Below are 12,019 nucleotides of genomic sequence, written 5' to 3'. Positions count from 1 at the left end.
GGTTTGACACTGCAGCTTTGGGATTTCACATGTGACAGCTTCTGAATTTTGGAAACACAGCTCCTGCCCCTACACTCAGTTTTTTAACCAATATATTTATCATTTTAATAAAGTGAAATATTCCATTGTGTGAAAAGGAAACAATGAAGCTATTCTGTTTATATGTATAATGTATTTGTCTTATGGACTATGCTTTCCCCTTGCTTGTCTCCATTTGTATGAATACTTCTGGATTAAATACTGCAGTTCATATTTACTCTTGATTTGTTTTTTTGGTTTTTTTTACAGATCTCTCTAGATACTCTTCCTTTGTTCCATGGTAAAATATATTAAATGTAAAACTGATTTTTTACTCTTTCTGCTTTAGGCAACAAGTGTGGAGTTAAAAATGAGGAAAAGGAAACTCATTCTAAAATATGAAACAAGTGGAAACTTAGTTTGCACCTACAACTCCATGTTTTCAGTAATCTCAGAAAATAAAGTAAAAAACCTCTAAGTTTTATCTTGTCTGTAAATAATTCATTATGTGCAAGGGCTGATAATATAATATTTGCATAACATTTGTTATGCTTGTATTTTCTCCTGGTGAGGCTGAAGTAAGTAGCAAATATTAAGCTGGACAGCACTCCAAATCTTGGTTGCATCTGCAGTTCCATTTTGTTGAGGTGATGGTCTGGTGCAATTAAATTGCTTTCATCATTACTAGATGCTTCTTAGCCAAAGTTCTGTATCTACTCTAGTTATGAAGCACTAAACTTATATGACGTAGTAACTTATGAATATATGAAGTAGTTTATGAAGTAGTATATGAACTTTTATGAAGTAGTAACTTATCTTTTACTACTTTATCTATGAATAATCGTTGCAAACCAGAACATTTCTGAAACACTCTCAAGAGATTATAACATTCCTTGTCTACCAAATTCTGAGATTCGTTAGAAGAGAATGGTATAAATTTTATTCTTACTTAGTAATTGACCAAAGGACATATTCTTTTCCCAGCGCTAAATTTGCAGTGTTCTTTCTAAGCTTGACTGGTATCTCAGTTCTTAGAGATAATTTCTCTTATTCCTTTTTCTGGACTGACTTGGGCATCCCATTCTAAATGTTGGATTTGTATATTAGAAATATTGATAAGTGTAATACTGGGGTTTTTTTATGGCAGATATATTTTTATATCTTTATATGCTTGGAACCTAGAAATTATACTTCGTGTTATAAAATAAAAATAATTTTATCTTTTAAAAAATGGGCATTTTTGGCCACTTTTAGATTTCACTGTTTTCTGCTCAAATCCACTTACGTATTGAGAAGGGAAAAAAGTACACCAGGGATTCAGATGGAAGTATGCCACTGACATCAACACAGAGTAACAAAAGGTGAATTGGTGTCATTGTGGATGCCAGTATACAAGAAAAAGAGGATATCTTAAGAGCAAGGCTGGATGCTTTGAACAGAGCTCTGGGAGTTAGATTCATTACTGTCTGGAATTGCAGAAGAAAATGTTTCCATGAAAGTTGTCTCTACAGAACTTAAGAGAAAAGTTTGCTTATTTCCCTGGAAAATATACTTAGGTCTACAAGAGAGATAACAAGTTAATTTATAAAATGTTTAAATGAGGTAGTACTCAGAATTTTGACTTCTGGATTTTTTGTTTGTTTGTTTCAGAAAAATTAGCAATTATGTACCTTGGCTCTACAGTTGTTTGTTAACAATAGAGTGTGCTTGTTACAAACATCTATATTCCTAGTCTTCAAGTGAGCCATGAGGCTTACTATATAGTTTATTCCATGAAAGGCAATAATGCAGTACTCAAATGTTATTTTGAATAAAAAACACTTTCAGTGTTACATTTGTTTTCATGGATAGCTCGGCGATAAATGCATTTGTCTGCTCATTTGTTGCTTTGAAATCTTGTATAGAGGTATTGGAGGATGGATGGAGCCCTGGGAATTTAGCTGTTACTGTAGAAGTAATGATAACTTCTATGGTAGTATTCTTGCTGTCAGTATCAGTAGTTGGGATCATGCTCATGACTTTTCTTCCTTCTCCACATACATAGTACTGTGTTTTTCAGTGCTTTCTGAAACCGTGATGTTTCAGTTTTCACTCAGTGGGTCTTTCAATAGATTCTCCATCTGTGTTTTGAGGAGCTATTTCATTTTGCCAGGAAGTTGTCTCAATGAAATTGTAGCAAGGAAACACTGAGCGCCAGATGAGTGGTTTTAGTGTTTAAGACGGGAACTGTGTTAACCAAAGAAACATGGAAGTAGCCATGCAAAGATATAAATCCACTTCTTCTGGAGAAGGGGAAAGATCATCTAGTAATAAGACTTGAATTTCTTTGAATGGTGTTATTGAAATAATTCTCTTTTCCCCAGTGGTTTCTGTACTGTAATCCAGTATATATCCAGTTTCCACTATTTTTGGAATTAATTTTTTCAATATTCATGCTAAGTTCTAAATTATCTGAACAGTTGGAAGCATAGGAGAGGAGTGTTGAACTAAATTGAAGCAGAAGGTCAAAATCCAAGGACACCAAGGGGACAAATAAGATGGACAAGAATAAGAGAAACATTTAGTTTTGAGAAGACCTTGAAGGTCATCAAGTCCAACCACTAACCTGGCATTTCCTAGTCTGCCATTAAAGGTGGAATGTAATGGGAGGGAGGGATAATGGTCATAGGTTTTTTTGATGTCACTGTCAGTATATAATAGGATAATGGTAGTATAAGTACAATTATCATACCTGGAATAGCCTAAAAACACAAAAATTGCTGTGTCAATGGAGGAGAACTCAAGCCAGAAATCTAGTCAAATGTTAACCTGATCTGTTTTGGGTTTTTTCCCACATCTATCTTTAAATTCAGTTCTACCATTATGACCATGTAAATCTACAAGGTAATAATAGTTATGTGGTGAGCCATTAGGGGGCCATATATATCCAACTTATTTATAGCCTGCGGGTTTGGGGTTTTTTTACATCAACTTGAAATATCGTAGTTTTCTGTAGATGTGTAGCCTGTGTAGGTATATAATCCTAATTTCTTTCCTTTGTTCACCTTCTAGTTATTACATGTGCAGGTTGCAGATTGTCATAATTGGATTGTACGCCTTTTGAAGAGGCTTTGTGGCATGTAACTCCTGGCCTCTGTGTCACATGTATATTTAAATAAATACTTATTATTTAAATACTGTTTATTTGATTTAATAGAGACTTTAATAAAAATTAAATTCTTTACTGCATTGTACATATTTTTTTCTGTAATCTATGAATTTAATAAATCTATATGTTAGCCAGTTTGTGTTGCTATCGTTTTTCTGCAGTTCTAAAGTTCATTCTCAGTGAGTACTCGAGGTGAACAGTCTCATGTGTAAAATACCAAAGATCAAGGCTCAGCTTACTGCTGTCACGCAGATGTTGCACTGGGCAGACAAGCCCAAAATACAGTTATGGCAAAAAGCCTGGAAGCACAGCTATAGATAAGACATACTTGTAAATTCTTTATACAGCACTGTGTTAATCTAGTCACTTTGTTCCTTATTTTTCAGCTGCTTGGTTTAGAGGTAACTTTGTACCATGCTGCATATACATACTGTCTGTTTAACTCTGATCCAACCATTTAGTTGTTTTGTGACTCAGTGTTCCCTTTTGAAAGTGGGAGTAGGACTTCCCTATCTTAAATTAATATTTCTGAAGTATGATAGTTGGAAGGAGAAGAGTCATTTATGTATGGAGAGAACATGTACTTTTAATGTAATTATGATGTGATACTGGTGTTAAATTCACTTAAAAGAAATCTGACAGAAGAGTGAGACTTTAGACGTTGTAGAATCTTTGAACTACCTATGCTGTGCCATAGTAGGTAAGTTTATGAAAGGAAAAATGTTAATTATTCATAATGCTTTGCTGTACCATAAAACTCGATTTATTGAGATTATAATTTGTTCAAGTTGCATGTAGTAGAAAAATATATCAGGAGTAATTAGTAGCGTTCAGGATGTGATGAGGTAGGTATATCCACAGAGGACAATTGAAAACAGTAGCGGTGTGGTATTGATTGCCTTTCAGAGGAAAAAAATCTTGTCTCATTTCTAAATGTTAACAATTCAGAGAGAAAAATTCCCACTTGGGAAGAATGCTTTCCAGGTTGCTTCATTGCCAGGTGTTTGACATTGAGTGGAGCCTTAGATGAATGAAGCTTATGGCAGCTTTTGGAAATGACCGACTCCCGGGAATCTTGGCTTCCTGCTGTGAAAGTTTCCATTTTCAAAGCACATCAGTTTCAGTGGGAATGTTCCACTAGTCCCATATGCTACTTCTGACAGAGGGGGAAGTTTTTAACCTGAATATGAGACAGCTACTGAAGAAGTTCCCTTGCTGCTAACAAAATGAATTTCAATATGTTGCCAGTGAACAAGCAGTGTGTTCCCAACTGCTGATGGAATTTAACTCTATCAATTATTAATAGAAATTTTGCTTTAATTTCCTTTTTTTCCTCTGTTATCTTTTAGCTCCACGACTTGTTCCTGGTAGGACTTTTGGGTTCTGAAGTTGAATCTCCCGAGCAATATTCTAGTTTGGTTTGAAATTCTTGCTATATTTTCCTGCCCTCCCTCATATGCTCTCTCCTTGACCTAGCAGCAGGAAGCCTTTGTATGAGGTGTTCATCTGGAACAACTTTTCCACACTTGTTTTCATGTTCTGTTAGATTACAGGGCAGCAGGCCTACCTTTGAAGCTCCCTTCTCTTTTGTTTCTTTGCAGTGCACTCCAGTAATTAACTTTGTCCTTCTTTTATTTGTTCCAGTCAATCGCAGTCCACTCTGCTGAGCATCTTCTCCCAGGAGTACCAGGTTAGAAGTTTTCTCCTTTGTGAGGGTTGACAGGTGCCTAATTGAATGATGAATGTCCCTTTATTTCTTTGTAATTGAACTGCCAGCTTTCTGATTGGTTTGGAGGATGTTCCTTTTTCCACATCAAGCACCGCCTGAGTCTCAGTGGATGGCTGCCAAGCCTACCCATCCATCTGTCTAATAACATCTAGCCTTTGCTTATTTGGTGGACCTGTAATAAATTATGCTAAACCATTATTATTCTGACAATAATAATTTCCCTGTGTTGCGTGGTTCCATGTGCTAAATGTTTGCTGACTTGCACTGTCAGTGCTGCTTTCCATTGCTGACAGAGATGATGATAAATGACCATTGCCGGAGTGGCAGAAGGCAAGAGAGGCAGAAAATGGAGTCATTTATCATGAGATGACAGGTGTCAGTCAAGTGGCAAGTCTCTGTGGAATTACTTTTTGTAGTTTTTCAAATAAGTTGTTTTTAAGCAATGTTCTTCCTGGTTAAAAATGCCAATTGAATTGTAAAACTAGAGTGCACCAGACTTAGATGAAATTGAATTGAGGGAAAATTAATACAAAGGTTGAAAGAGAGAACAAGTTTTTCTTTGCCCTCAGCAGCCTTCAGTAAACTTATTTAGATTCAATTATTGTGACCTTACTGGCTTTTACATATGGTACATTGCAGTACAGTCTGAAGACGTTCAATTCAATAGGTAGATTGAATGTCATTTCTGTACAGAATCTAAAAACGTGCTTCACATCTATCAAAGTGTATCCAAGGATCGCCTGTTTGCGTAGTCATGATTTCTGTGTTTTGATCTATGACACATTTGTAAAAGTCTTTGTTTTTTCATTTTTCTAGAAACAAATCAAAAGAACACATGCCAAGCATCACACTGCTGAAGCTATCGAAAATTACTACCAAAGGTATGACCTCCCCATCCCATTTAAGACTGTCATCATAGCTACTGGTTTTTTTGGCAGTTGTGGGTAAATTAGCTTATGAAGCTAATTTTATATAACAATAAATTAAGAATTTGGGAATACAGAATGGTTCACCTAAAATGTTTTTCACTGGAAGTACAGAAATTTTTCAGGATTTGGTAATTCTGATTAAGAAAGAGTTTACTTCCCCAGCTCTAAGTCAGGATGAGCAGATATTTTTTCAGTGTATGTGATGGCATTTATTATGTGTTGCCTGTAGTTTTCAATTTTTAGGATTTCTGTGTCAAGACTGATTCTGTTGACTTCTGTACAGCAAGAGAGCTTGTTCTGTTACAGTTGCTTGTTAAAAACATTTATGTTACGTTACAAAAAGTTACATATTCATGTATTGGCAGTTAAAGCACTAATTTTTAGATCTCTTCTGTTTTATCAACAGAAGTGTCAGAAATAGTTTTTAAGGGAGGATGAAAACCTTTATGTCATTTTACAATTGTTTGCATCTTAAGCTAATAAACTGTGCTTGCTACACCTTGTAGTTTTTCTGTTAGTTCTATAGGCTTTACTTAAAATATTTCAGTGACATAATTGGGGCATAGTGATAACAGGTAAAGATATGCAATTAAAATATTACTTTGTAGACTGACATATCTGAAGAGCATGCATGGCAAGTGAATTCATACTTGTGATGTATGATATTCGTGCTTAATACTAATCTGCATGAATCAAGAAAATAAACAAAGAGCCTTCATTTGTAAACAATTAAATGTGCTTCTACCAGAGTGATGTACTTAAAACTTAACCACAGCCTAATTATATCAGACACTTGTTAAGAATATCTAGTGTGAAGTGTACTAGTTTGGGTGTTTGATTTTGGTTTTTTAGTAGTTGTATTGTTCTGTAAAATTTGTACTGGATCGCATCATACTTTTCCTAGGGTTGATTCTTGTTTAGGAAGAGTATTGGCTTAAAATTTTGTTGTGCTAATAACATGCATATACAGTACTACTTTTAAATATTTTTCACTAGCACAATTTCAGTGAAGTGGCCTGTGGTAATTGTAACTGCTGTGTAAGTAACCCTTTTCTTAGAGTATGTATAAATCACTAGTTCCAGCCTGAAACTTCAACCTGAAACATGGGACAAAATTTTACTTTATGCAAAGCAGCAGTTGTATTGGTGTCAGTAGGGTTGTAGGTATGATTAAGTTTGTCTCACATCACGTAGGAGAATTTGGTCTCCTGTCTTCTTCTGTAGTCTGAAGTATGATAGCAGTACATAACTAATGCATTATGTATGAAGCTGTGTGGTAGTGGTAGAGAAAATCATTCTTTATGCTATTTCTGAGTATGTCATTTTGCAAGTGTATTAACATGGCTGAGTAAAATGCACATGTTTTAAAATCAGAGATGTTCTGGTCAATAGTTAAAAAACTCATTTCAGTCCTGTTTTAATAGATTTACTGTGTTGTATGTTTAGGAGACTACAGAAGCAGACAACTTGAGTTAGAAGCCACTTTGAAATGCTTCAGGCATAAATATGACAAACATATCTCCTCCTTTGCTCTTCTGTAGCATCTACTTTACTACTGTAAACCCCAGTCTGGGTACTATACTCCTTAGTATTTCTGCCGACATACAAGCAAATAATTGTGCTGTCATTGCTTTCTTAGGTCTGAAACTACCAGATTTTAAAGGTTGGCATTTCCAGTGGTCCCTGTTAGGAGAAAGTAAAATAGTTGAGTAGAGTAGTTTCTTCCGGTTGGCTGAGACGTCTGAAACTTAGGCAAACACAAAGTACAAGAAGGATCAGCAAGTTTTCAGAACAGTATTGCCATCAGCATGTGAGACTTGTTAGTCTCTGATGGAGCTGCCAGAAGCATTAGAAATATCTGACAGAAATTTACTTCATTGTCACTGTAGTGTTGCTGTTCGATCATCTAGATGCACGTTTGAGAACATTAATCTCAAGTACATTTTCCTGGTTGTGTATTTTGTGTATGATTTCTCATTTACTTCTGTTATAAATTTTCAATGTTTAAACATGTTTTGTGGATGGTTTTTTATGTGGAACTGAAATAGGTTACAGCTAAAAGCTTTTTTCATTTCCTTAATTCATTAAGCTTCAGAGTAACTTGCAAGCAAAAATCCCTCTATCTAATCTTATGTGAAGACGTTTTATAAAGGTGTGCCACCCATTCCACAGAAAGGTAAAATGATAAAGAATTTTAATGTCTGTAACTAATGAGCAGAAGAGTCTTCTGATGGATAGATAATGATAGAGCTGGAAAGGCTGTGGCCTTCTAATGATGTCAGTAATGATGTGCTATGCGAATACAGATAGGATAAACGAGCAAGTTCAAATGTTGGTAACTATTGTTCTTTTCCACATGGCTGCAAAACACAAAGTGGCTTCCAATATCATAGCTCCTTCCCACCAGCTTCTGAACACAGATTTCAGGCTTTATTGAAATGTAAATATCAAGCAGTGAAAGTAACAGAAGTGAGGAAAGTGTCATTGTGTGAAACGATGGTCAGAAACATCATTCTGTAATACCCTGAACCAGAAACATTAAGCCATTGCCACTGATAGGATAATGACTTTCTATCAACCTTTATTGAATCCTAAATATTTCTTGTTTTCTCTTTAGAATATTAATTGTTAGACAGATTTCCCTAAAGTGAGCCTTTAGTATTTAAACTACTGCCCAGACGAAAAAATCTGGAATAAATTTGAGAATTTACATTTTTGTGCGTAGTAGTGAATTGAGTAAGATATACAGTGCACCTTTATAATTGAAGGTCATGTGGAACCAAAAATCTTTACAGTGAATAATAGGGGTTTATTTGTCCGTGATGTATCTTTAAGTAGTACAGATGAAATTTATTTGTGTGTCATTAAGCCACATTTTTAAAATTTTTGATATATTGGGTTTTTTACCAGGGACTTCTTGAGATGGATATAATTTGCAGATGAATTGCATAGGATACAACCCTGAAGATTAAAATACTTGCTTCTTAAAAGATTTCCCATTAAATACTCTGTAATGGGGTATTTTCCCTCAAATGAAAAAGATTCACAAGGGATGCTGACATGTATAAACTGGCCTTTTCTTGCCACTGCGAAATTACCTGGCTTTGTCTTGTCTAGATACCTGAATGGCGTGAAGAAAAATGCAGCTGCCCCAGTATTACTGGACCTGGCCAATGAGGTAATCATCTTTCTTTTTTCTTTAATCTTCGGGTGTAAAACCTGAGGGGCATATCTATAGTGACTTTAGTGAGAAATGTAATTAACCTAAAAAAAATGGTTTCAAGGCACATTAGACATTTTAAATGGTTCCCCAGTCTGTTAGTACTTAAAATAATTAGACAAAAAGCCACATTTATTAATAAATCAGTTCATGTAATTAGTCTTTTAACTTGAAGGCAAATGTGTAGGATACCCTGCATTTGTATTTTGCTGAAAATTTCAGACAGACTGCATAAACTTATTAAAAATTCTCACATTGATTAAATGGAGTTGTATCAGTTTGATTGCTTGCTTTTAATAACAAAACCCATCTAAGTTACTACTATTTTTTAGTAATAGGAAGACTTAAAACAGATCATTTTCCTGACTCCGTTTATTTCTTTTCATATGGATTAGAGGATGGCTAATCAAAACTGAGTAAGATAAAGCACTTAAGCAGAATAAATTCCTCAGTGTATAAAAAGTTCTGTACAGATGCCATTAAAGTCTTGACAAATTTATTGATGCTGTTTATTAACTAGAATATGAATTTGCCTTGTTATACAAGGTGTTATTTGCATTTAAAACTGCTATTGTAGCACTAGCTTAAAGAAGAAGTAAAAAGTTTGAAGGAATGGCAAGGAGTTTCCTTGAAAAAAAAAATTGATGAAATACCTGTTTTTTAAACTGTAAAATATTTATTTACCGTAATAGTAACAGTACAATAGCTGATAGTCCCTGGAACTGCTTATGCAATCCTCAAAGGGATAGAATGAAATGTATGCTGTTTTGTGTTGCATTTTAATAGAAAATGTAAGAAGGAAGCAGAAAATGAGTGTTTGCATTAAAAATGATATGGCACTGTGAACATTAAGTGTAGCAATAGCAGCAAGTTCTCCATGTTACATTAGTAAAAAGGAATGGTTTTTCTCTCATGTACATTGCTGCAGCCAGCAAATGAGCGATTACCTATCAATTACTGGAAGGTTTTAATGGTCTGTGAAGTGTCTGTGTAACCTGATCGTACAGTTAGCATAGAATCAGGAATTTATTTCATATTAGTGTTAATGTATAGCTTTTTACCATCTCTGGAAAAGACAAGTCTTAAAGTACTGAGAATAGAATGTACTTTACATAAATAAGTACAATCTTATTAAGAATTTAGGTAAACATCCCAATGGATGATATATTGCTCCTGTATTATATGGGAACTGTCATAAAAATATTTCAAGCACAGAGTAATATATCTGTTACTGGTTCTTTGTATGTTTTTCCCATTGATTTAGAGATGATGCATATAATTTCTGACTCCAGTGAGCATATCTTTGTTTATATTTCACTAATGCATTTTTGCAATTCAGATCAAAGATATCTGCAGTTCAGAAATAAATAAAAATTAAATCTAAGAGAAAGGGGAGCTACATAAAGAACTTACCTGCTTCTGGTTATGTAGTAGCAGGTATATCAGAAAGGCAATGTATTTTGTGACTGCCACCTAATGCATTAGGGAAACGTGGCAATAACCAGCCTCAGATTACTGCTTCCAAACAATCAAGCTGCCATTTTTATATGATAGTTAATATTTAAATGACACACTCTTGCATCTGCTGACAATTGATGTAATGGCAATACTTTATGAGTCAATATATATTTAATCAGTGGAAACTGTAAAAATTGATGAGAAATATATAACATAGCTGTATTACAGTATGTAGCAGCTCTGTTAAATAGGAAAAGCTCCATGTTGTTATCTTTTGGGGATGTTTTTTGAGGGTTTATAAAACTACTTCTGATTCATTTTTTAAATGAAATTATTTGCCAACAGTTCATATTGTTTATGTAATACAAAAAGACTAAAATAAATTACATTTTTGTTAGAAAAAATAAAATCAGTCAGTCTTCTTTTCATACAAATATTTTCAAGTGAGATTTGAAGCACTATGAATTTTACTTACATGCTAAATTCTGACATGAAGCATGATGGCCCTATTTCAAAGAAAGATGGACACATGATTAATATGAAAATTAGGGCGATGCAAGTACCTGAACTAATAAGGTAGTCCTTATTCAGGCTGGACTACCTTCAGTAATTTCACCATTTTTCATGTGTCAGCTCTGATGTGGGTTACTGGAAATAAGCAGCTCCATGGAAAGCATTTCTCTCTACTTGGGGAATTTAAGGCCATCCAAGTACATGCATATTTGCAAAAATATGTATGTACAAATGGAGTAGCCTTTTTTGTGTAGTTACTAAATCAAGATAAAATTTTTGCACTAATAGCGAACTTGAAAAGATGTCAAGAAAGTTCATTATGACACTGTGTGGCCAAGGTTTGCTGTCTCATAGTTAAAATTCTGATTCACTAAAGCAGTATTTTAATGGCATCCAAAAAGCTATTGCTATTTCAGGAGCAACTAGGTTATGCATTTTTCATACGTATAAAAAAAGTTGAAATGAAGGAATGGCTTTGTTTAAAATCAAAATATAAACTCTAGTAATTTTGTCTGAGCCCAACACATCTGCCAGAGATATTGATGCTAAGGATGTGTGGTATCACTTGATGGGTACCACATGAACAAGGATTCATAGCAAAGGATCACCACTTCTTTTCCTTGATAGATAACCTTATAAAAGGGATTTCATTGTCGTCTTTTACAAAGGGTGGTTCAGATGCAAAATGTACAAACATAATAACTAGGATTTTATGTTGTCTACTTTATTTGGTTTTCCACTGGCACTGTGGATTACTACTACACATTTGGTGCAAATAGTCAAGTTTGATAATTGGTAAAAGGTCCTGTTTCCTCTATTTTGCTCTTTAGTTTTAATCTACAAATAGATTACAGTTCTGCAAAGCATGCATCTAAGTGCATTTACCTCCTGAAATTCTTTGTTTTGAAATTTTTGTTTTTGTTGGGCTTAGGTGGACTTTGCCCCATCATTGATGGCTCGTATTGTGTTGGAAAGATTTCTACAAGAAAAAGAACAAGCCATCC

At 34.5% G+C, this 12,019-nt stretch overlaps 1 protein-coding gene across 1 annotated transcript in view; it reads left to right on the top strand.

Moving 5' to 3' along the window:
- Window positions 1–12,019, top strand: part of CDIN1 (CDAN1 interacting nuclease 1) — a 121,581-nt gene that overhangs the window by 21,864 nt on the left and 87,698 nt on the right. Inside the window, exons 2-5 of the mRNA XM_014891585.2 lie at window positions 4,811–4,856; window positions 5,712–5,776; window positions 8,942–9,002; window positions 11,947–12,019. Coding sequence (XP_014747071.1) covers window positions 4,811–4,856; window positions 5,712–5,776; window positions 8,942–9,002; window positions 11,947–12,019 — 245 coding nt within the window. The remainder of the gene's footprint in view (window positions 1–4,810; window positions 4,857–5,711; window positions 5,777–8,941; window positions 9,003–11,946) is intronic.

This window comes from Sturnus vulgaris, chromosome 6 (assembly GCF_052056855.1).
Source record: "Sturnus vulgaris isolate bStuVul1 chromosome 6, bStuVul1.hap1, whole genome shotgun sequence".
Classification (NCBI taxonomy): domain Eukaryota; kingdom Metazoa; phylum Chordata; class Aves; order Passeriformes; family Sturnidae; genus Sturnus; species Sturnus vulgaris.
This window is presented reverse-complemented; position numbering and strand designations above follow the sequence as displayed.